We start from the raw sequence: 25,398 nt of genomic DNA, 5'->3' as shown, positions 1-25,398 counted from the left end.
CTCATCCTGAAGCAAAGTTCTTAACCCGAGGTACTATTTCTGGGTTAGCAGAGTCTGTAACCTGAAGCGTATGTAACCCGAGGTACCACTGTACACAGGAATATTTTGGAATGCAGAGGGAGCCTGAGTGAGAGAAGAGCTTAGCAGTTGAAGCCTGAGCCCTGTGACGTCCCCAGTGTTTAGTATAGAAGCAGAACAATAGAAAATTTGCAAAGACACAATGCTGATATTTTTCCAGGTCTTCTCTCTCCCTCTCTCTGCAATTTGGATTTTGCTTTCGGTTTCATTTTGGCACCGAGTACAAACAGCTTTGATTGTCGATTGCATACGGCTTCTGGCACATTTAGTTTATTGCACAATGAATGTGTAAAAGTTTCCATTTGATGTGCACGCTCCATCGATATGCTCGAGGCGGTGAGCCTGTTGCAGGGATATTGCATTTTCCAGGCAGTCTTCAATCTTTTATACAGGTTGCTTTTGCCAGATAATGGATCAATGGTTGATCAGAGTCTACTGTGCGGGATGTGGAAATGCAAGTATGTTGGCTAGGTTTGCCAGCGTTTTCAGCCGCACCTGCTCCTCTCCCCCCAGGCAGTTTTGGGAACTGTAGACATTAGCAAGTGACAATGCTCCATACTGTGTAAAATATCACGTGACGATTTCTGTAGGTCACACACAGATTAAAAGCACAGAAGCAGGCCACACCAGACTGTATGGTCAGTTGGCAAACCTCCTCGCTGGCACCAGCAGGAAATTTTTTTTAATTGATAAACCAGTCATTAGTCAATTACCACTAGGAATGGATGAATCTGTCAATTTTGGTTTCTCTCAGTTTCTCATTTTTCTGACCCTAAATGTACTTCTCCACCTTTCTGCAGCCATTCGAGATTTTTCTAAAAAATACTGAATTCCACGTGAAAACGTGTAAGGGTTTCAGTGCAGATTTCTCATAGGGTTGCCATATATCCTCTTTTTCCAGGACATGCCCTCTTTTTCCCCGGGTGTGTAAATTGAGAGTCATCATAGCAATCCATAGTTAAAAGCAGAAGTCGGCAAATGAGTCCTCTTTTCGGCTGTCCGAAAAACGGCAACCCTAGCAAGCATATTTTTTGTATGCGGTTTTAACCAGCCTACACATCTTTGCAAGTGATTTCCCCCAGCACAATGCATTTTGTATGTGCTTTCATGAATATATGCATTTAATGTGCACACTTTCCTATAATATATCGTTTTGGTATGTAGGCAGTTTCTCACTGAAATGCAAATGAAATCAAAATTCTCTCTCTTCTCCACTTGTATCACTTAGCGCATTATCATACCACTTTGCAAACCAGTGTAGTTTTAATTTCCCTTAAGGAAAAAAAAAAGCTTTTCTTTCAAACCTGTGCCCTCTCCCTCTCCTCAGCTGGAGTATATGAGACACTCAGGTTTGGGGGGAAGAGGGGCAGACAGCAGGAAGGCTGCAGTAAAACTATTCCTAGGGCCAGCACATGACAATGGGACAGCTCTGCCTTCTCCCATCCTGCTCTGTTCCTTGTGATACGCTGCCCGAGTAATGTCTCATGGTACAACCGGCCCTAACAGTTCTGTCCAAATCTGCTGTGCACAGCAAAGGCTATTTGCTGAGAGCCAGTGTGGTGTAGTGGTTAAGAGCAGTAGACTCGTAATCTGGTGAACCGGGTTCGATTCCCCGCTCCTCCACAGGAAGCTGCTGGGTGACCTTGGGCTAGTCACACTTCTTTGAAGTCTCTCAGCCCCACTCACCTCACAGAGTGTTTGTTGTGGGGAAGGAAGGGAAAGGAGAATGCTAGCCGCTTTGAGACCCCTAAGGGTAGTGATAAAGCGGGATATCAAATCCAAACTCTTCTTCTATTGTGGGATTAATTTTGACTTTTAAGAATCTGGAAGGAGATTCTAACTCGTGGGTGAGGGAGTTTCAAGATTTTGGGGTCCTTTCTCCTGTTAATAATAATAATAATAATAATAATAATAATAATAATTTATTATTTATACCCCGCCCATCTGGCTGGGTTTCCCCAGCCACTCTGGGCAGCTTCCAACAAAACACTAAAATACAATAGCCTAGTAAACATTAAAAGCTTCCCTAAACAGGGCTGCCTTTAGATGTTCTTTAAAAGTTTGGTAGTTATTTTTCTCTTTGACATCTGATGGGAGGGCGTTCCACAGGGCGGGTGCCACTACCGAGAAGGCCCTCTGCCTGGTTCCCTGTAACTTGGCTTCTCGCAGCGAGGGAACCACCAGAAGGCCCTCGGCACTGGACCTCAGTGTCCTGGCAGAATGATGGAGGTGGAGTAAAACGATGGAGGTGGTTGCAGTAAAAGGAGGACTGCATGTTTAGGGAAGCTTTTAATGTTTAATAGGTTATTGTATTTTGGTGTTCTGTTAGAAGCCGCCCAGAGTGGCTGGGGAAACCCAGCCAGATGGGCGGGGTATAAATAATAAATTATTATTATTATTATTATCATCATCATCATCATCATCATCATCATCATCATCATCATCATGGTAGTGGCGAGGGAGCTGCTTTCCTCTGTGCCCTCACCTTTTAAACTTTTTCCTTCTTCCCCAGTGAGCCCTTTGCTGCCTCTTCCTCTTGTTGGGCTCCTCAGCACCTTAGGGGTTCTTCTGATAGTTTCCAACTTGTCCTTCCTGGGCTGTTTACTCTGCCGGCGACAGGTCCAAACTCTCAAAGGTAAGCAAACCCATAGCTCACTACTAAGGAATGGGGCATGGGGAGATTCACACTGTCTGCTCTGCATAAGAGCCCTGGAAACACTGGGCACTGAAGGTAAATTCAGAATCATTGGATGGCTCTCCAGTTCTAATAACATGAAAAAGGTTTTTGCTCCCTATCCACATTTTTCATGCCATTGCATAATTTTATACACCTCTATCATGTCCCACCTAAGTAGCAAGGAGTGAATTTGTCCACTTTAGGTTCTCTCCATTTCTCATTTTCCCAGTCTTCTGTTCAGCTCTCCCTGTTTTCACATCAGCTTGTGATGTCATTTTAAAGCCCAAATGATAACACTGGGCAACAATTTTTTACTTTTTGAATGTTGTCTAGATTTCTACAACTGATTTAGGGTATTTCTGCACTGCTGAATCAGGAAATGGCATCCGTTTCTGTCCATCAGGTCAGGTTTTCTGTAAACTGAATGGTGGGCATTGATAAAGGTAAGTACACGTAAATTGCATGTTGCTTCACCATTTTTCAAACTTCAGGGCTTGAACTTCTGTTTCTTGGAACTCCTGGAATGCTCAGCAGCATGGAGGTCTCTCTTCAGAGTCCAACAGTAGTCAGCCATCATGACTGCGTCCCAGCGACCCTGATACCTGGTCTCCATCTCTTTCATGTCCTGATGGAATCTCTCCCTCTGCTCATCGCTCATTGAACCCAGGTTCTCAGGAAACCGGTCCATATGTGAAAATAGGTAGTGCATCTTGATGCTCATGTTGCAGCCCAGGTTTCTGAAAGCAGTCAGCATGTTGTTGACAAGTTCTGCGTAGTTTCTGGCCTTATTGTTGCCAAGAAAGTTCTTCACTACCAGAACAAATGCCTTCCACGCTTCCAGTTCCACTTCGTTCATTGAGTTTCCGAACTCTGGATCTCTGATGAGCTGACGGATCTGAGGACCGTCAAAGATGCCAGCTTTCAACTTCTCCATGGTCCCTACTATCCCACATGCACAGAAAACCTAGGTACTTGGTGAAGCCAGACTGTTGTTCCAACAAAAAGTTCACCATCTTCAGGTCAACACAAATAAACCACTTATGCTGATCACAACCAATTTTCTCCAGCACATACTTCACCGCTTCATAGTTCTCCTTCAGTGTACTCGAATGAGCCAGGGGTATAGAGGCAAACTGTTTGCCGTTGTGTAGCAGAACACATTTCAGTGATCGCTTGCTGCTGTCAATGAACAGTCTCCAATCTTTGGGTTTGTACTGTGGCACTCCAAGCTTGAGCAGAAGCTGCGCAATATCTGCACAGTACACCAAGTCCTTCTCTTCCAAGAAAAAACGGAGGCACTCTTGATGCCTGTTGAGGAGGAAGCTGATGCGAGCACTGTCAGAGAGGAGTTTTTTTCCCTTCAATCTGGATGCCAACAGTTCGGCAGAGTCCTTTGACAAGCTGAGGTCGTGAACTAGATCATTCAACTCCTTTTGGGAAAATGGATGTGGAGCATCATCTTCAAGAACCACTTCTTCTTCTTCATGTCCTTCAACACTGGAGGCATCTTCGTCACTAATGTCAGGAAGTTCTCCGAAGATAGGCACTGGAATTTCATCACAATGAGCTACAGGACGACGTGCTGATTGAAGATCAGGATACTTCGTGGGGCGGCTGCCCCATTAACTTAGTTTTGATCCCCCAACTTTATGCTTTGCTGGACCAATTTATGGAAGATTTTGAGGTTTTATGACATCAAACTGATCCCTTTTTGACATAATCACCCAGAACTATCGGACCTGAATACTTCTTGTCATTAAAATAATCATTTCCAATCAAAACAATTATTTGACAAGGCATTTTACCCCCACCAACTTCTTCTAAAATGCTCCACACAAGCGTACATGTGAACAAAAACGTAAAAAAAGACATGTGGCCATAGCTCAAAAACTTGACCTGATTGAGCAAAACCAATGTGATTTTTGGATTCAGCGCATCAGATTCATCCTAAATCAGCTGAAAAAATGCAGACAACAAATTTGTTGTTGACCAGTGTAATTCATCAGCATTTTAGTGTGAATTTATATTAATAGACACCTGTGTTTATGCATCTTGTTCCTGAGATATACATTTTTTGCAAAGGAATTTCCCTTAAAATAATCTATTATTTTCAAGGATATACCGTATTTTTCTCCCTATAGGATGTACTTTTCCCCCTCCAAAAATGAAGGGGAAATGTGTGTGCATCCTATGGGGCGAATGCAGGCTTTCGCTGAAGCCTGGAGAGCGAGAGGGGTCGGTGCGCACCGACTCCTCTCACTCTCCAGGCTTCAGGAAGCTATCCACAAGCCTTGCAAGCCCGGCAGGAGTTCCCACGGGCTCGCAAGGCTTGTGGGCAGCCCAAAGCACAGGGTGCCTTCCGGAGGGCGCCCCGTGCTTCGCGCAGGTGTCCGCAAGCCTTGTTCTGGGGGCTGGGGTCAGGGGAAGCTCGGGCTTCCCCCGCCCCAGCTCTGCGGCTGGGGGGGAAATAATTCTTTTTTTATTCATTTCCTCCCCCAAAAAGGAGGTGCATCTTATGGGCCAGTGCGCCCTATAGGGCGAAAAATACGGTATGCATTGTGCACACACTTTGCACCAGTATATGCATTTTTGTACCCATGTCCTGCGTGGTATATTGCAAAACCCAGTGAATGGTGAATGTCAAAGAATGTCTGCATTTTGCTTTGGGATAATTTCAGAAAGTGTGACTTAGTTGGGTTTACCTTTAGATGCAAATTGAATCTCGTTTCCCTCATCCATTTCCCTTATGTGCATTTTCTCTAAACTCACCCCCTTCCCCTTAATGTTGTTGGACTCCATTGACTCCATTGGACTCCATTGACTCCCCCCCCCCACCGCCTGTCTTTGTATGACCCTTCTTTTGTTTCTCTCTCTCCTTGCAGTTGATGGAACCCAAGAAGAAGTCAAGTAAGTATTAACTGGGCAGGAGGGAAGGAGGCCATGGGGGGGGGGAGTACCCACCACTTCCCCCAGAATTATCTTTTGCACATATAGCAACAGTGAGACTAGGAGACGCTGCATAGAACCATCAAGTTGGAAGGGGATGTGGAAGTCATCTAGCCTAACCCCATTAAATTCAGGCTCTGCAATGCAGGATGCAACCAGAGCATCCCTGACTGGTGGCGGTCAACCTTCTGCTTTAAATGCCTCCACCACCTCTTGAGTCAGTCTCCACCATCGAACAGCTCTTCAGGTGAAACCTTTCACAGCAGCATGTCTGGAGGGACAATGCACTGACCAATTTTCTTTCCTGGTTATGTGGCTGTTAAGGGCCCAGGAGATCTCCCTCCCCCCAAAAAAAACTTTTAGGGGAAATCAACTGCTTTGACCACTAGACACCAGTGCCATAGCCTGAAAAGGCTTATAGGGCACTGAGTGGTAGCTAGTGGCTCAGTAGGACTCAGAGGATTGAAGGCGGTGAAACCACTGGTAGGTGGATCCAGAGCCAATGAGAGTTGGAGGTGGAGCTAATGAGAGGAAGAGCCACCCTCTGATTGGTTGTAAGTAAGACGGGCAGGCAGGGGCTGACTGAAGGCAGACTGAGATTACTGGGGCATTCCCCATTCACCCTAGTTGACCACCCTCCCCAGAATGTTGTTGCTATTTCAGGGGAAAGGTGAGATTTGGGAACAACTACGCAGTGAGCAAGTGGCTGAAACTCGGCACACGGCCAGCTCAGCTGGAGAAGCACAGCTCTGAGGTAAGCACATCTCTCTGGGGCCTGGGAATTGTGGGTACAACATCCAGGTAGCACGTAGGACCAGAAAAGAACCCAGCCAGGTCTAGTCTTGTGCCTTCAGCAATATCTTCCTTGGCTGAGATTAGTAGGTGAATTTTTTTCATGATACAGAGAATATAGACTGCCTGTTGTGGTCTGCAGATGGTCTGGAGATGCATGGGTGCAGAAGCTGGTACAAAAAGCAGCAACCATGGCAACAAGAGTCCAGGAATACAACAACCACAAAGAAAAGTAAATCCATCGGGGTGGGGGTGGGGAACAGCTCTATCCTTTGTTCCCAGAGCTTCTTTTTAAGTTTGCTGTTTTTTCCCCCAAGGGAGGCAAACTTGACATTGAAACAAAGGCAACTGGTTCTGCTCACTGGTAAAACCCATTCAACATCAAGGCTTCAGCCCCCGAAAAAGTAAACATTGCAGTGTTGCGCAACAAGGTTGTGTTCAATGTTAGTCCTACTCAGAGGACACCCATTGAAATTAATGGACATGAGTAATGTAGGCCCATTCATTTCAATGGTTCCACCCTTCGTTGGGTACAATTCACAGTCAGTTTTACAGGGACTTCAGAATTCTGCATCAGTCAATTCAGTTTCTGTAATAGTGATAATTTACACCAGACAGTGAAGTTTAGCGCAAATTGTGGGAGGCAATTAAATGTATGAATCTTTGTTACCCACTTGTGTGGGTAAATTTAAAATATTTTACTTACAGATTCAAAGGTCTGTTACCATGTTCCATGCAGCGGCAAGGAGGACACAGGCAAAATACTGTAGGGTAGAAAATGCAGCAAGATAGTTTCATACTAAAGAGAGTCATTTCCCAATAGACCAGCCTTCGCCAACCAGGTGCCCTCCAGATGTTTTAGACTACAACTCCCATCAACCCAAGCCAGCATGGCAGTGCTGGCTGGGGCTGATGGGAGTTGCAGTCCCAAAACATCTAGAGAGTATCAGGTTGGCCAAGGCTGTTGTAGACCATGGTTTTCAGACTCTCCACCATCAGGGTCAACCTTCATAGGAGTGCGAGAAATTTGATGTTGCTTTGGGGGGGAAAATCACAGTAGACAGGATTTTGAGCTGCCAACAAGGGGCTCTTATAGATTCCTATTGAAAAACTGCCTAGTACGTGAGAAGTCCCCTGTATGAAAGTTAGATGGCTGGAAGCCGACAAAGAAGGGACAATGGACGGGGGTCAGTGGACCTGATACAGGCAGTAGATATAGTCCTTTTTCCTGGGAATAGAGCTGGTTGGTTTGTTCTCTCTCTGCAGGGCAGCTCTCCCAAGACAACATCAACCGGCTCTGAGGCTACTGCAAGGGGCTGGTCCCAGCCAGGCCACCACACTGACAGTGAGATGGATGCTAGTGTCACAGGTGGGTGGGTGCTGACATGTTATTTCTCCTCTGCCCGCTTTTTCCTCTAGGCCATAGTACCATAATCTGAATTCACAGCAAATCCCAAATATCAGTGCTCTGTTTCAGCACTAGGGTGACATTCCCATCTGGGGAACTTTCCGTGGGTCATGTGTCAGTGGTGGGAGAAGCAGCACATTTAGTTTCTGCCTTTGTACATTAGGCTACACTCTCTCTCGCTGTCTTCATCCAAACAAGCAAGAGGAACCATCAGAGTTCAAGGATACATTCCAACCAGGCAAAATGCTCAGGGGGAGAAGCAGGACCACTGAGAGGTGGGGCCTGGGGAGAATTCCAAGGGCAGAGAGTGGCCCCATCCTTGCTCTTGAGGAACAATCTCAGGTCCCTGAAGGCAGGCTTCCTTCATCACGGCAGACCCCGATATTGCACCCACAGGGCTTGGTTCTCCAGGTCAGCACGAGTACGAGGAAGTGAGGCTGCCCCGGCAGTATGAAGAAATGAAGCCTCTGTATGAGAGATGGTACCCTCAGGAGGAACCGTGGATTTATGAGTATGCTGTGAGTACCTGGGGAAGAGGCTTAACGGTGGGGGAAGAGTCACAATGGACTCTCTTTCTGAACCAAGTCCACAGGACTTGTCCTCTCTTGTATGTTTCATTGTGAGTCATGGATCCCCTTGTTTCCTCCATCTTCCTCATTTAAAAACAGACACCCAAAAGGAACTCAGAGAGTGTCCCATCTTAGCCCCATAGTGTACAACATACAGGAAGATAGGAAGATGCTTTGTACTGAGTTAGACCATTGGTCCATGTAGCTCAGTGTTGTCTACACTGACTGGCAGTAGCTCACCAGGGTTTCAAGCAGGAGATTCTCCCAGCCCTATCTGGAAATGCCAGGGATTAAATTTGGGACCTTTCTACCAGCAACCAGATTTTCCAATGACGAGAGGAAGTAGACTGGCAGTTGCTGGACTGGTAGAAAAAAGGACCCCACAAACTTTTTTTCAGATTGAAAAACAAGGTCTGGAACATAGAAAGCTGCCTTATACTGAGTCAGGTCAGTACTGCCTACACTGACAGGCAGTGATTCATCTCAGGCAGAGGTCTCTCCCACCACCCCAGGTCCTTTTAGCTGGGATACCAGGGTGGAGCCTGGGACCTTCTGCACATAGAAGGTGCCCTCTGCCTCTGAGCTATAGCCCTGCCTCCTTGGGAAGCTGCTTCAGGCAGAGTCAGACCAATGGTCCATCAGCTCAGTATGGTCAGTGCAAGGAATGGGGAGCCTGTGGCCTTCTTGAGGTTGTTGAACTACAGCTCCCATCATCCCTGATAATTGACCGTGCCAGCTTGGGCTGATGGGTGTCGCAGTCCAACAGCATCTGGAGGGTCACAAGTTCCCCATTCTTGGTCTACACTGACAGTCAGCCCCTCTTGAGGCTTTCAAGCAGGAGTCTTGCCACATCTTGGCTGGGATTAGAATCCTAGAACTGTAGAGCTGGAAGGGACCATGAGGGTCATCGAGTCCAACCCCCTGCAATGCAGGATTCATTCGCCCAATGCGGGGCTCAAACCCACAGCCCTGAGATTAAGAGCCTCACACTCTAACGACTGAGCTATCCACAGGGATATTTTACCTGCTATATTTTTCTGTTTTAGGATTGAACACACAAAGCAGATGAGATGCCCAACCACCAAGCAGTGCCCTTTCTCATGAAAGGAATGGGGGCTGGGGCTTTGGCCTTGATAGATGAGGCCAGAATCCATTTAGCCCAGCTCTTGTTTGTCAACCTGGGCCAATCAGATGCAGGACATGTAGGCAATGGCCTCCTGCTGTTTGGCCTGAGTGGCTGGTGTTCAGAGGTAGAGTGCTTCCACACATGGCTGCTCCATTTAGTTACAGCGGTGGTGAGTCACTGACACCTCTGGCCTCCACCCATTGTCTCCTGCAGTTGGGAGATGGTAGGGAACCTCAGCAGGTCTTTCTTCCCTTATGTCTAGGGTGCTTATCAGCGAAGCAGAAGATCAGTGGATGGCTATGCGGAAGTGACACAGGTCTACGACCCTGTGGCAGATTTTCTGCCCCTGGATGGGGAGCTGCCTTTTGAGCAACGAGGGGAGCTGGTCTGAGCAAAAGCTGCAGCAAGGCTGCTTCTGATCCGTCACCCAGGATTCGAATCCTTACTCAGCCATGAAGCTTTGCTGGGTGACGCCTTGGGTCAGGCATCGTCTCTCAGCCTAACCTACCTCGCAGGGTTGTTGTGAGGCTAAAATGAGGAGCGGGGGGGGGGGGGATAAAGTGAACTCCTTGGAGGAAAGGTTGCAATAAATAAATCTACCATATATTTTTGAAAGTGATTTGTTTGCTCGCTATGAATTTGGACACCTTGGAAGACACCGCAACCCAATTTCAGATGATGGCTCTGAGATTGAAGAGCAGCTTTCTATCTACGTTTGGATACAATCAGGTGCCATTTTGAATCAAGATGGTGGACTGAAAAGAGGCGCTGACTTGCGCCCAATATGGAGGGGCCCCAGCATGTGTTGTGTGTGTGTGACTGTTGCATTGTCTAGAGGAGGCCACTGCCCCCATACCTGACCTGAGGAGAGAAGGTGCTGCTCCACATGTGCCTCCATCTCCCCTACTGCTCCTTGGCTACTACTGCCACCTCCTCAGGGACATGCCACCTTCCTTTTCTTCCCCTGGACCTTCCCCCTCTGGCAGCAATGAGGGGGAATGCAGGCGGCAGCAGCATCACCTCAGCTCTACTCAGCCTCCCCACATCCCAGAGGTACATTTCAGGAGCAGAAGGTCCCACACCCTGACTGCTGCTCTCCAGCGGCAGTGGCTTCCTGCCTGACACAGCCCTTTCCTTGCTAGCAGCCCAAGATGCTCCCTCCACAAACCCTTAGCCTGGCTCCTGGCATTCTTCATTCACGGAGAGCTGCCTCTTCCTCTTCCTCTTCCTCCCTGCGTTTGGCCTCCTCCACCCCCTGAACCTTGAGGGGACCCGGTCCCCTGCCAACAAATATTGAGGGGGCCAAAGACAGCTCGGCCCCATAGAGTTGGTGTGCCTGGGACCGACCCATTCAAACCTGCCCTGATTTCAACTGCTGATTTCAAAGCTACACTGCACTTTTGCTTTCTCCGGGTTTCTGAGAAGCACCAGGTACACAGCTGGTAGCAAAATGAACAAATTATCTGGGGCTTGGCTGCGTGGCATGAAGTCGCTTCTGATAGCAGACCTCAACCCTTCCCTCGCTTGTGTTTCTATTCCCTCTTTTCCTTGGTCATGGGGCTGAGTGGTCCAAGAATGCTGGCAGTGAGACAAAAGCGGAAGCAGGCAGGCGCTGATGGGTTCACAGGTTCTGCACCGGGGCCAGAGTGTAGGCAGTGTGAGACGGAGACAGCGGAAAAGATTAAAAAGTGTGCTTCTTTATTGCCACAATTAGCTTGCTTCTGTTCCAATAACATATGGTTCATCATAAACCCTGGCATGTCCTCGCCTCCATTTAAATATTCCATTAGCACAAGCTTGGAGTGTTTATAAAGCTGAACACAGAGGAGGGCATGTGAAAGGTTGCCAGACAGAGAGAGAGAGAGAGATGGGAAAGGGGAGGGATAAACACAAGATTATAGGATGTTGCCTTCTACTGAGTCAGACCACTGAGTCTATCCAGCTCAGTATTGTCTGCATTGACTGGCAGCAGCTCTGCAGGGTTTCAGGGTGAATTTTTTTCAGCCCTCCAGGGAGATGGACTCTAGGACCTTCTGCATGCAAAGCAGATGTCCTACCACTTTGGGAAGGGTTCCCTCCATAGCTGTCAAGCGTCCCTTATTTGGCAGGACAGTCCCTTATCCCAGGGCCATGTCCCGCTGCTGTCCCTTATTGATGATGTCCCTTAAATAAGCTACTGAAGGTAATGGGGCCCTTTCTATGTCCAGCTGTCCTTTGTCAACAACAAATTGTTGCTGTTTTTGTGTGTTGAATATATGCTATATGGTAATTTAGAGGACTTAATAGGTATCCAAAGCCATTTGCACGCAACAAAATATGTATTTTATCAAAGTAATTGTTGATCCCTTATTTTGGCTGCTGGTCCCTTATTTTCAAATCTGTAAGTTGACAGCTATGGTTCCTTCCTAGTTAGTGAGCAGGAATAATTCTTGCAGCAGCTGAATCTGCAGCAGTATTTTGCGGCAGAAGAAGCTGCAACTGCCAGAATTCTCCCTTTCTTCACAACAGTTAAGAAATCCCAGGGAGACTGGATTGGGTGTCTGGCAATTTCAGATGGGCAGATCTACTCGTTTTGGTTTCTCTTCCCTCCCCTCCCCCCATCTGAAGGTCAGTTCTTTGCATTTCTGCATTAGTTTGCAGTTCATTCACATTTGAAGGTGGCGAATTAGGTTGGCTTGCCTTTAAATGCAAACAGGATCTGATTTCTCCCTACCCAGCAACGGGGAAAAGAAGAGAAAGTCAAACTCCTCAAAGAGCTGTGGAGAGGAGGAATTGGTGGGACAGCATGGCTTAATAAGGCGAGACCGCCAAGAAATGGGATGGGTGGGGAGGATAGGAAAAGAAAGGGGAGGTGTGTTAATTTCCCCACTTTGTGGGGATACAAGCTGATGCAGTCATGGGGAGAGAGAGAGAGAGAGAGACAGAGAGAAAGACTGCTTCCTTGGCAATGAGCCAGAGATAAGAGTGTGAGCTACACAGAGCTCTCTCAATTAAGCCAGGGACCTGGCTACAGGTTTCTGCACACAGATGCTGTGAGCGGGTGCGTCACAGGCCGGAGCCTAAATCGAGAAAAAACACGCAGTGTTTATCCCCGCAGCTTAGAACACGGAAGGCCCCCACCTTGCCTGAGGGCCTCCAAACCGATTCCAAGAGGGGCAGCACTGAAAAAGTGTGCATATTGTCATTTGCCTCAGGTTATTGTGAGGTGTAATTAAGTCGGCTGCCAACTTCATCTCCTGAGAGGGCACCTCTAACTTCTTAAAAGGGCAGTTCTCTACCACAACGTTGTTTTGAGGCTGGCTTCAGCGTTGCAGCTCCTGCCTCAACACAGGGACTCCTGGGAACTGTCATTTGGGTGAAGGAGCTGAGGCGCCTCTTAAAAGACCTCTCACTGGAAGTACAGTTCCAAGGCTTCCCCGGTTGTGGAGAGAGAAGGAACAACAATTAAGCCGGTTAATTTTGTAGAGAAATACCTGGAGGCGGGGGCAAGACACCCGTAGCCCTCCAGACGTTGCTGAACTTCAAGTCCCATCATCCCTGATCTCTGGCCAGGCTGGACTCCACTCATGGGAGTGGTGGTTCAACAACATCTGGGTACCACAAGGTAGCCGCCTGTGTCCTAAGATTTGCACAGAAGGGATAATTTCGGCAGCTGTGGCTTGGAAGATCACTCCCATGCCACAGTCGCGAGAAGCTCCAACCAGTGGAATTTCCTTCCCCCCTTCTGTGCAATTCTTTGAATTAAAAAGTTACAGGAACTCTCTTAGGTTTTAAGACGTAGCATCAATAAGTGGATCACACCAGAGGTGGCCTAAACAGGAACTCAGTTTCACCAAAGTAATTCCTCCGGCAAAGGCCATCCCTGTGCTACTATACGATCCAAATTTTGCCAAAAACCAATATGGTTCAATTACAACGATCCATTTCACAGAAATGATACTTGCGGCAGCTAAGAGGATAGAGAGGGGCGGACCTGGCAGCTGCCTCCCCCTCCCTTGCATGCAAGGATACCAAACAGGAGCACTTAGAACTCCAGTGGGAGAAGCAGCTGGTTGACAGAATTCGCACTCGGAGCATGAACCGTTTCCTTGCTGATGAGGGTGAGCCCAGTGGTGCTGGGTGGTGGTGGAAGAGTACTTTTGTTCCCTGCCTGATCACTAGCCTGGGGCTGAAAGGATGCAGTGACAGTGGGGAAGGCAAAGCCCTCCACACTGCCAGCATTGCAGTGGGAGATAATCTGGCACCACTGGGGATAGACTATTGGCCGGCATCAGCAAGGAAAGTCAGGCACACAACCCTCCCTATCCAATAAGTTAGTTAAATACAGGCAGCACAAGGCAAAGTTTCCTTGTCACATAAGATAAAACAGCATAAACAACAACGCCCCCCAAATTGACCCTCCTTCACTTCCTGGGCGGCTGAAAAAGAGACGGTGTTCTGCCGAGGAGTGTAGCTTGACAGGAGGTCTTCATGGGCAAGGGGGGAGATGAGCTGGTCCAGGGCCCAAACGGCGGCTCCTAAGCAACAGGCGTAGCTGCAGAGGGAAGGAGACAACAATCATTCAAAGATGAAGCATAGCTATTCCTTCTTGGGCTCTTCCCTGTCCTGATGCAGCTAGGGATGAACAGATCTGCCCATTTCGGTTTCTCCTAGCTTCTCATCCTTCCAGTCTTCAGTTCTCCACTTTTTTGCATCAGTCTACTAGTTTATTTAAATTTTTTTTTTGCAACAAGTGCACTTGAAAATCTATCAGCTTCTTAGTGTGCATTTCTCCTAACGCAGACATTTCTGTAGGCGTACAGATTTTCCCCCAAGCAATTTCCCCTAATGTCATGCATTTTTTCGTGGGGTACGCTAGTTCCTCTAAGCACACAATTTTTTATGCCCCCTTTCGCTTAACATATGCATTTTTTGAGCAGGTGGGAGAACTCCACCGCAGAATTCGGAGAAGCGCGAATTTCTCAGGACAGCTGCATTTTGAGCTGCGTGTTGCAAATTTGGTACGTCCTGATGAAAATGCAGAGTGAACTAAATTTAGCTCCCCCTGCCCACTGCCACCAACCATAGACCCGCCCCCAGCTGACCTGTTCTGTTGCTGGGCCTGGTGCCAAGAGGTGGACTGGTTGTTCGTTCTCCAGGTTCCGCGCACTGGGATCAGCCCAGTGATGCAGCAGGAGGTGCACAATCTGCTCCTGAAAGGGGTGTCCATGCAGACCAGCGGCCATGTGCAAGGCGGTGTTCCCGTGGGCCTGAGGACAGAGATTTCCCCTCCAAGTTAGCCTGCACAATATCCATTTATTGCAGATTTATTAACCCAAACTTACTGAAGCAGTGTGCAATAAAATAAGACAAAATGCAAAAAGACTGCAAACTCAGCGATGCTAAAAGCAGTAAAGCAGTTTCTACCATTGTGCAACTATTGTTTTTTTCACATAAGCAACTGCATCACACTTTGGGAAAGACTTCTTAAAGAAAAAAAATGTCTTCAATAGCCCCCTAATTGCTAAAAGGCTAGGTGTTTGCCAGTTTGCCTGATAACTGATTCCAGGCGGCTGGAGCTGCAACACTAAAATCCTGGTCTCTAGGGCACACCCAGCTCATCTCTGGGGCATGTGGGTACTCTCAGTGGTACCCCATCTAGGGAGTACAATTGCTGGACATGGATGTGTGGGTCAAGGCCATAGCTGTCAACTTTTCCCTTTTATTGACAGCTTATGGTCAAGGCAGTTCCTCAGGTCCATTGCAACTCTTTCCAAAGTTCCAGAAAATGCTGACGGACATGTCAGAGAATTCTGACGAAGAAAGAAATGGAATCAGAAATTGGAAATGTTCATTTCTTCATCCCATGGCCAGAAGGGAACTCAGTCCCGTGAATACAATGGGCATTTGCTGTTTCCTGTTGCTTTCAGTCCACAAATGACATGTAATTGATTACATTAACCCCCCCCCATCACTTGAATTGTGTTTACTTTGTGTCCTGCAGTGCCATGCTTTGGTTTCCGAACATTTTGGAAGTCGAATAGACTTCCGGAACAGATTCCATTCGACTTCCAAGGTACGACTGTACAGGGCAGAACAGAAAACGATGGCTTCTTACATCCCTGAGGAACAGGACACCTCAGCAGCACACTTGTTTAACATGCCATTTCTCCCTCTGCCCTTTTAGCTGAGCCTCTGTGCTACTCAGGATCAGTCCTGGGGAAGCTGGAGCAGCCTTTGGGCCACAGCAGCTGCGAATCACCTCCCCAATATTCCTCTTCACTTTTCAAGGGAAGCATCCATTGGCATCAGTGGCATAGAATTGTAGAGTTGGAAGGGACCACCAGAGTCATCTAGTCTAACCCTCTGCAATGCAGGAATCTTTTTGCCCAATGTGGGGTTCGAACCCATCACCCTGAGATTAAGAGTCGCACGCTAACCCTCGCAATGCAAAGAGCAGCGTTGGAGAGATCATCATGGGAGAGAGGGAGGAACAAAAAATATAACTTTCCCTCTCCCTTTCCTAAGGTCCCAAAGCTGCAACTGACATAGACAAAAACCTGCATGTCAGCTGCTACGGCCCAAATGAACCCACGTGACATGTGATTCTCAGAGCTGGGCCCTCTGCTGCAAGGTGCTGAGCAGGCTTGATCTGCTCTCCGAGGGCCACCAGTTCTACCCACCCGTCTGCCTTTCATGATACAAAACAACAACAACACCATAATGGAAAAACTCCTTTCTATCCCCAACCTTGGGCAACAGCGCCCCCTAGCTGAGAAAACCCAGAAGCACACCTTCATATTGACAAAGTTCTGGAGTTCTCCTTCAGGCAGCTGGAGTAGGAACTGGATCAAAGGCAGGTTTGCAGCTTGGACGGCCAAATGCAGAATAGTTTTGCTGCTCTTCAGTTCCTAGAAAAGGGAGGAAACTGTCAGGAGGCCAGATGCAATCTCCAGGATGGGCTGGCCAAGCTTTCTTGGCTAATCACAAAAGAGAGTCTTATCTTTGAACCGTTCTGGGTGGGAGAACATCTGCTTTGCATGCAGACGATCCCAGGTTCAATCCCTGGCACCTCCAGGTAGGACTGGGGGAGAAATTCTAGAGAGCAGCTGCCTGCCAGTGTAGACAATATTGAGTTAGATAAACAAACAGTCTGACTCAGGGTAAGGCACTTTGCCAGTCCTGTTTAGAAGTGCTTCCATACTGTTAGTATGTCATGATGTCAGTGGGAGAGCTTCAAGTGTACATGAGAAATCTAGATTTATGCAATTAAAGTGAATTAAAGCATTGTCTTGCCCTGGTGAAACAAATCCACATTTGTATAAGACTTTTTGCAGTTAGGAAAGTGATGAGGGAAGTCACCGAAAAGGGTGAGAGGAACAAATGGGAAAACACTAGCAGATTAATAATGCTAATTGTTAAATAAATCAGAAGGAATTTCCAGTGAAGACAGGTCGCAGTCTAATCTCCTTGTAAGCTTTGTGCAAACAAATCAGGGTGAATGCTCAATAAACAGGCCATCTGGAGGATCACAGAGCACCCTAAGCGGTATACATTGCATGGTCACATTCTTCCCCACCATGGCAAGATCTATTTTTCTATTTTAATTATGGCAACAATAGCCAAATTTTGCCAATGCTTTGCTATGTCTCCTTCTTGTGCTCTCTTTTTGGTTGATGCAGAAGTGGCCACCTTGGTCTCCTGGCCTGGGGAGAAGGAACCCTTCCTCAGAGCCCACCCACCCACCTACCTGGCTCTTGTAGTTGGCCCCGAGTTCGAGGAGCAAGCGAATACAGAGCAGGAAGTTCTGGAGCTGCTGCTGAGACAACGGATCCATGCTTTGGGACTGGAAGGCGGCATTGTGAGCTATGACAGCACAATGCAAGGGGGTCAGACCTACAGTGCAGAAAGGGATGTCAAAGACTCCACACATTAGCAGTGTGCAAAATAATATGCATTCTCAACTTGAAAATGTTTCTGGGGATACACAGCACTCTCCGATCATCTTACCTTCGAAATTTCTGGCATCGACATTGACTGGGATACCAGTCACCATGACGGCCTGGGAAAGAATCCAGAAGAGATCGTCATTCTGACATGTGCTTAGAACAGATTAAATCCCAACCTAAAGAAAGCTCAGCAAGTAGATGTTGGCCCTGGACCGAGTGGCTCTAATGCCTAGCTCCTTCAACAGTATTTGTTGGAAAAGCAGAGAAAAAGGGCAGGAGGACGACTATAAATATATACAGTGGTACCTCGGGTTAAGAACTTAATTCGTTCCGGAGGTCCGTTCTTAACCTGAAACTGTTTTCAACCTGAAGCACCACTTTAGTTAATGGGGCCTTCTGCTGCCGCCGGAGCACGATTTCTGTTCTCATCCTGAAGCAAAGTTCTTAACCCGAGGTACTATTTCTGGGTTAGCGGAGTCTGTAACCTGAAGCGTATGTAACGTGAAGCATATGCAACCCAAGTTACCACTGTAGACCTTTCCCCTGCTGTAGTGACTATTGCATCACAGCCTGTTTCATTGTGTTTTAAAGGCGTTGTAAGCTGCCTCAAGAACATCAGTTGGTAGGCAGGCTATAAATACTCCAAAACGAATAAATAGTTTTTTATCAGATACCCATTGTCCATGCATGGAGAGCCACCCATTGTCCATGCATGGAGATCAAGGGAAAGCATTGGCCTGCTGTATGTGCTATCGTGCTGCTAACATTTGCAGGAGTATAAAAAGGAACAAATGACAGAAATGCTGCTGCAATTTGAACTCTGCGATGAGGCACCGTGAGGCCCATCTCCCGCCAACCCCAACTGTTGGCCCCGCTTGCTCATGGGAGTTGGAGTTGGTGGTGGCTGGGTGCTATAGTGGAGAGCCAGTGTGGTGTAGTGGTTAAGAGCAGTAGACTCGTAAACTGGTGAACCGGATTCGCTTCCCCGCTCCTCCACATGCAGCTGCTGGGTGACCTTGGGCCAGTCACACTTCTCTGAAGTCTCTCAGCCCCACTCACCTCACAGAGTGTTTGTTGTGGGGGAGGAAGGGAAAGGAGAATGTTAGCCGCTTTGAGACTCCTTCGGGTAGTGATAAAGCAGGATATCAAATCCAAACTCTTCTTCTTCTGAAGGAACGGCCCAGCTGCTGCCCTTGAGCTTTTGCCACCTGAGGCAATTCCCTCACTTTGCCTGATGATAGGGCTGGCGTTGCTAGCAGCGATGGGACCATAGACAGCTGCCTTGTACTGAATCAGGCCATTAATATTGCCTGCAGTGACTGCCAGAGGCTCTCCAAGATTCCAGGCAGGGAATATTTCCCACAGGTGCATAGCTAGCTGCTCCAGCACCTGGAGCAGCGGGGACGGGGTGATCCGCACACAGGGGTGGCATGGCGAGCTGCCCACAGAGTCCTCCTGGTGGACGCAAGCCCCATGCTGCTGTTTCGGGCAGCACAGGGCCCCGAGCCACTGTGTCACTCCCAGGAGAGACGTGTGGCTTGGACGTGCTGCAGGCCATGCCCCGTGGTAAGTGCTGACCCATGGTGTGCTATTTTGTCACCCCCCTCAAGGATGACACCCGGGGCGGACCGCACCTCCCACGCCCCACTTCCTACACCCTGATTTCCCAGCCCTACGGGGAGATGCCTGGGATTGAACCAGAGACCTTCTGCATGCAAGGCAGGTGCCCTACCACTGAGCTATGCCTTTCCCCTGTGGCGCTCCAGGTATTGTTGGGTAGCGACTCCCATCATTCTTAAATGTTGGCTATGCAATAGGGACACTCACCTCAATGACACTGGGCAGCCCATAGGTGGCGCCAAGGTGCAGCACAGTCTGCCCCTTCTGGTCTGCAGCGTTGACATCCGCTCCCAGCACGATCAGGTCCTTCACGATCCCAGGCTGATTTGCTGCAGCCGCCACTAGCAGTGGAGTCTGGGCACACAGAGAGGAATAGCAGTGAGTGGCTGTGGCTGGGAGTGGCAGAGCTCAGCCTTGCCAGGCGCCTGGTTCTAGGCAGCTATCTAGGGCAGCAGTTGATAGGCGACAGGCAGCAGTTGACAGAAGGGAACATTCGCTACTTCAATGCATATACACCAGGCATGCAAAGCCTGTTTCAGCCTGAGGTCTGCATTTCCTTTTGGGCAACCTTCTGAGGGCCACATGCCAACGGTGGGAGGGGCCATAGGCAAAAGTGGGTGGAGCAATGAATGCAAATATCACCTTTGTAGCATAGGCTAAGTTTCTGCACACCCATCACCCATCCCAACAAGCAAGAGGCATTAGTGGACTGCAAGGTGTTACAGGGAAGCTGGACAGGAGGCACATTTAGTGAAGAGCAGAGAGATAATCATCATCATCATCATCATCATTATTTATTTATTTACTTACAGTGGTGCCCCGCAAGATGAATGCCTCGCAAGACAGAAAACCCACTAGACGAAAGGGTTTTCCGTTTTGGAGGTGCTTCGCAAAACGAATTTCCTATGGGCTTGCTTCGCAAGACGAAAATGTCTTGCGAGTTCCTGCGGGGTTTTTTCCCTCCCCCCCTTTTTCCCAAGCCGCTAAGCCGCTTAACAGCTGATCCGCTAAGCCGCTTAACAGCTGACCCGCTAAGCCGCTAAACCGCTTATCAGCTGATCCGCTAAGCCCGCTAAGCCGCTAATAGCACTAATCCGCTAAGCCGCTAATGGGCTTGCTTCGCAAGACGAAAAAACCGCAAGACGAAGAGACTCGCGGAACGGATTCTTTTCATCTTGCGAGGCACCACTGTATTTATTTATACCCCACCCATCTGGCTGGGTTTCCCCAGCCACTCTGGGCGGCTCCCAGCAGAATATTAAAAACACGATAAAACATCAAACATTAAAAACTTCCCTAAACAGGGCTACCTTCAGATGTCTTGGCTTCTCACAGGGAGGGACACTGAGGTCCAGCACTGAGGGCCTTCTGGCAGTTCCCTCACTGCAAGAAGTGAAGCCACAGGGAACCTGGCAGAGGGCCTTCTCAGTAGTGGTGCCTGCCCTGTGGAATGCCCTCCCATCAGATATCAAGGAAATAAACTACTCTCTGACTTTTAAAAGACTTTTAGAAACTTCCCTAAACAGGCCTGCCTTCAGATGTCTTCTAAATGTGAGATAGTTGTTTCTTTCTTTGACATTTATTTACTTTTTATCCCTTTATTTTATAAATTGCCTGATGGGTTTTAAAATAGCTGTCACAGCGGGATGCAATATGGAATAACAGAGAATATAAATTGAATTTCTAAACATGTATGAGCAATAAATGAAGTACATATACTGTTAGAATGGCAGAGTAAGTGCATTTGAAAACACACACAAGAAAAGAAATCAGAATAATCAGTGAAAGTCACAACAAATAGCTGTAGGAAAGAATAGAGTGATATTCATCTTAGATACTCATAGCAGACCCTCTGAAATGAATGGATATAACTCCATGGACTGGCGTTTGATTGACCTTGGATATATTCCATAGCAAATGCATAGCTTATGAAATAAATTCTAAATGCTATAGGGCTGTCGCCAATGCTAGTCCTACTTAGAGTAGACCCATTCAAATTAATGCGTTAAGCCTATCTTTAGAACCATTAATTTCAGATGAGTATGCTGGATTCAGATGATAAGCAAGGGGATTATGACTAAACATTAGGAAGAACTTTCTGATGGTAAGAGCTGTTTGACAGTGGGACGGTCTCCCTCGGGAGGTGATGGACTCTCCTTCCTTGGGGGTTTTAAGACAGAAGTTGGGTGGCCATATGTCAGCTGTTTTTCCTGTATTGCAGGGGGTTGGACTAGATACCTCTCTGGGTCCCTCCCAACCCTACTGTTATGTACTAAGCTTGGATCCTAGAACAATAGGCAGGTAGGATCCTAGAATGCAACAACTGATTGGCCTGCAGGAGAAGACCAATCAGGCTCCAGGAGGGAAGCAGAATCAGCCAGTCAGACAGGACTCATCGTGCAAATAATGTACAGTCATACCTCGGGTTACAGACGCTTCAGGTTGCGCGATTTCGGGTTGTGCACTGCGCCGAACCCGGAAGTACCGGAATGGGTTACTTCTGAGTTTCGGCGCTTGCACATGTGCAGAAGCGCTAAATCATGATTTGCGCATGCACAGAAGTGCCGAATCGCAAACCGCGTGTGCGCAGATGCGGCGCTGCGGGTTGCGAACGTGCTTCCTGCATGGATCACGTTCGCAACCCGAGCATCCACTGTATATAAAAGCGTAAGGTTTGGGGGGAAATCCAATCACCGTTTTACAAGCTGCAATAAAGAGCATGAAATCACTGCGAGACTCCGAGTATATTTCACCTACAGTTCTATGACTCTATGCATAGGACTTAGTTGGAGACAGCCCTATGAGACAGCTGGAGAAAGATATTCATGTGTCTCCTCCATGCAAGGAGAATTAAGCCCAGGCCTCATCCTCACCTTCCCCCTGTGCTCTTTGACATCAAGCTGGCCACACTCCCGGAATACCTCAGCGGTAGCATATGCCAATGGCCGGTGTCCTTTGGCCACATATAGATGCAGAAACCTGAAGAGGAGAGGGGCACGGAATAGTTTAAGAACTTGGCGATCGGCAGACAAGACTCTTCTCCCCTGGCAATGCCGTGAGAGAACCGCCTGACATAGTGGCTGGAGTCTCGGACTAGGACTAAGGAGACCCTGGTTCTGATCCCTGCTCAGCCATTGATTTCACACGGGCCACTGGTTCTCCCTCTTTCTCAGAATTAGCCTGCCTCATAGGGTTGTTGGCAGGATAAAAGCTGGGGACAGAACCACGTGTAGAAAGGTGGCATCTAAATGTCAAATAACACAATATAACAATCTGTACGTGTATAAGAAACAAATTTTGAAAACAATGACTATAAACAGAAATAAGAGTACATTTCACCACAGTGGGGAAGACTGTGCTGAGGCATACCTGCTTAGAGTCACTAAGTTGTTCATGGGCAATTTCCCTACTCTCCCTTCTTAGGGTTCTTCGTATTTATTTGTCCAACTAGGGTCATATCCACATGTGATCATACATTTAGAGCACATGCCTTCCCCCAAAGAATCATGGGAACTGTAGTCTACAGCTGCATTTCCCGGTACCCATATCAAACTACAACTCCCATGATTCTTTGGGGGAAAACAATTTTTTTAAATGAATGTGACCCTGGGCCAGACAGAGGACTATCTGCTAGAAAATAGGACACACAGCCACCTTACTTCAAAGGGGACAAAGTGAGCACCCGAATGGGATGGTATTCAAAGCGATTTCCTGGGAGGAGGGAGAATCAGTGCCCTCACCACCGGCAACAGACTTACGTGTCTCCATCCTCATCTTGATGTAGCAGAAGAGGCAGTTCTGTGTTCCGGATCTCCGCCCGAGCTTGGGCCAGTTCCCCTGGATCCACCTCCAGGGATGAGGCGGGGAAATTCTCCTCGGGAAGGAGGCAGGGGTTGTTCAGTTCTTGCTGCAGGCAGACACCCCCAGGAGCGGGGAAGAGGTCCAGAGGCCCGGTTTCAGAGACCGCCGTCTGTGTGGAAGAAACCATGGTAAAGAAGCATTGCAATATTACCAAATTTCCCCCCAGATATACGTTAGGGTTGCCAATGTGGGCACATATATGTTCACAGAGGCATTTCCAGGGTCCCCTCCTCCCACCAAAATTAGAATCATAGAATCATAGAGTTGGAAGAGACCACAAGGGCCATCGAGTCCAATCCCCTGCCAAGCAGGAAACACCATCAGAGCACTCCTGACATATGGTTGTCAAGCCTCTGCTTAAAGACCTCCAAAGAAGGAGACTCCACCACACTCCTTGGCAGCAAATTAGGCTTGGGAACAGCTTCTGACTCTGAACCTCCCTGGGGCAAGCATTCCACAAACGGGGAATGGAGATACATTCCCAAGGATTTTCTTGGAACAGGAAAACTGCTGTTTAAAAAACAGATTAAGATGATAGCATGAGCCCCTTCCTTGTCTCCAGTTTGTTTTTTGTCCCCCCCCCCAATAATTTTTATTAATTTCCCCCATATATCTTAAACACAATACAGCTTAACAATATTATTCTCCTTTCAATCTATATCTTATCCGAATTAACTTCCCTCCACCCCTCTTCTGGCTTCTCTACATTGCTCTTACTTAAGCGTGATTACTATATATACATTCTATAATTGTCTATAATTCCTTAACAATTTTTTCTATTATACTTTAGACATACAGTGTTACCTCGGGTTACATACTCTTCAGGTTACATACGCTTCAGGTTACAGACTCAGCTAACCCAGAAATAGTGCTTCAGGTTAAGAACTTTGCTTCAGGATAAGAGCAGAAATCATGCTCCGGCGGTGTGGTGGCAGCAGGAGGCCCCATTAGCTAAAGTGGTGCTTCAGGTTAAGAACAGTTTCAGATTAAGAACGGACCTCTGGAACGAATTAAGTACTTAACCCGAGGTACCACTGTACATTCCTTATTATATTACAGCATTACATATTGTGGTCTCACCAAATGTTTACAATAAATGTTATGAGTTTTATTTCAGTCCTGTGAGTGTCTTTATTTATGTACTGTCTCCAGTTTGAGCCACTCCTCACCCACCCACATCCCATAATTCCACATTCACCTCATAATCCACCGCTGACGCCATCTTGGAACCGTACACTGCCTCGGTGGTACTAGGTCCTGCAGGCCCATAAACACTGGCTTCCAAAGAAGTAAAGGGGTTGATGATGCCATACTGGGGCCCTGGAGGTGGAAGGAGGTAGTTCTTGGTGGGGTCCACTGGCTGGTAGTGGCAGTCGGCAGGGAAGGCCGCTTGGCTTGAGGTGTCTGGCTGCCAGGTGGGAAAGGCCGCAACCGGGTACTCAGGAGCGGCGGTCTGTCCTGGAGTAGGTCCTCTTCCCTCGGCTGCTCTGGAGGGCTCTAAGAAAGAGGGACTCAGATGAGCAAAGAATACAGAAGCAGAAGAAAAGCCCTGCTGGATCAAGCCAGTGGTCTCTCTAGTCCAGCATCCTGTTCTTACTGGGGCCAACCAGATGCCCATGGGAAGCCCGAAAGCAGGACCCGAGTTCAAGAACAACTCCTGTGGTTTCCAGCAACTGGGACGCAGAAGCATACTGCCTCCACCAGTGCAGACAGAACGTTAGTAGCCGTTACAGGCGCACCGACTCTATGGGGGAAGAAAAGCATCCCCGTGTGTCCATATGCACTCACCTGTTCGGCTGGATTCGAAAACTCCTGGGGGTACCTGCAGAGGAAGAGTAAAAAAAGAGGATCAGTAATGAGCCTGGTAAAGGTAATAAAGCAGTTGTGTCTGGACCAGTGTGGTGTAGTGGTTAAGAGCGGTGGTCTCGTAATCTGGTGAACCGGGTTCGCTTCCCCGCTCCTCCACATGCAGCTGCTGGGTGGCCTTGGGCTAGTCACACTTCTCTGAAGTCTCTCAGCCTCACTCACCTCACAGAGTGTTTGTTGTGGGAGTGGAAGGGAAAGGCGATTGTTAGCCGCTTTGAGGCTCCTTAGGGTAGTGATAAAACGGGATATCAAATCCAAATCCAAGCATGCTATGGTCGCCACCCTAGACTAGGCTGCCCCTTAATCTGACCCCAAATGTTCATTTGCATGGTCCCCAATTCATAACGTAGGAAGAAGCCACCTTCTGCTGAGTCAGAACAATGGTCCATCTACCCTCATGGACGATGGACCAATGTTCTGACTCAGCAGAAGGTAACTTCTTCCTATGTTATGAATTGGGGATCACGTGAATGAACATTTGGGGTACGTTCTACCCTACGTGTTGGACCTGTAAAAGTGTTGGGAAA

General features: G+C 47.9%; 2 protein-coding genes across 2 annotated transcripts in view; one reads left to right on the top strand and one right to left on the bottom strand.

Moving 5' to 3' along the window:
• Window positions 1–10,138, top strand: part of NPHS1 (NPHS1 adhesion molecule, nephrin) — a 57,850-nt gene extending 47,712 nt beyond the window's left edge. The window contains exons 25-30 of the mRNA XM_081203510.1: window positions 2,591–2,713; window positions 5,638–5,662; window positions 6,365–6,455; window positions 7,760–7,862; window positions 8,298–8,419; window positions 9,859–10,138. Of these exons, the coding sequence (XP_081059636.1) occupies window positions 2,591–2,713; window positions 5,638–5,662; window positions 6,365–6,455; window positions 7,760–7,862; window positions 8,298–8,419; window positions 9,859–9,987 (593 nt within the window). The 3' untranslated portion in view covers window positions 9,988–10,138. The remainder of the gene's footprint in view (window positions 1–2,590; window positions 2,714–5,637; window positions 5,663–6,364; window positions 6,456–7,759; window positions 7,863–8,297; window positions 8,420–9,858) is intronic.
• Window positions 10,139–11,272: 1,134 nt separating this feature from the next.
• The window catches only part of NFKBID (NFKB inhibitor delta), a gene marked incomplete at its 5' end in the record, with an annotated part of 34,422 nt that continues 20,296 nt past the window's right edge, over window positions 11,273–25,398 (bottom strand). The window contains 10 exons of the mRNA XM_081202309.1: window positions 11,273–14,130; window positions 14,681–14,845; window positions 16,370–16,486; window positions 17,326–17,471; window positions 17,586–17,637; window positions 19,352–19,498; window positions 22,018–22,123; window positions 22,903–23,114; window positions 24,204–24,502; window positions 24,794–24,827. Of these exons, the coding sequence (XP_081058435.1) occupies window positions 14,065–14,130; window positions 14,681–14,845; window positions 16,370–16,486; window positions 17,326–17,471; window positions 17,586–17,637; window positions 19,352–19,498; window positions 22,018–22,123; window positions 22,903–23,114; window positions 24,204–24,502; window positions 24,794–24,827 (1,344 nt within the window). The 3' untranslated portion in view covers window positions 11,273–14,064. The remainder of the gene's footprint in view (window positions 14,131–14,680; window positions 14,846–16,369; window positions 16,487–17,325; window positions 17,472–17,585; window positions 17,638–19,351; window positions 19,499–22,017; window positions 22,124–22,902; window positions 23,115–24,203; window positions 24,503–24,793; window positions 24,828–25,398) is intronic.

The sequence above is a fragment of the Podarcis bocagei genome, assembly GCF_964188305.1.
Source record: "Podarcis bocagei genome assembly, chromosome: 7".
Classification (NCBI taxonomy): Eukaryota; Metazoa; Chordata; class Lepidosauria; order Squamata; family Lacertidae; genus Podarcis; species Podarcis bocagei.
The sequence above is the reverse complement of the archived record's forward strand: the minus strand, read 5'-3'. Positions and strand labels throughout refer to the sequence as shown.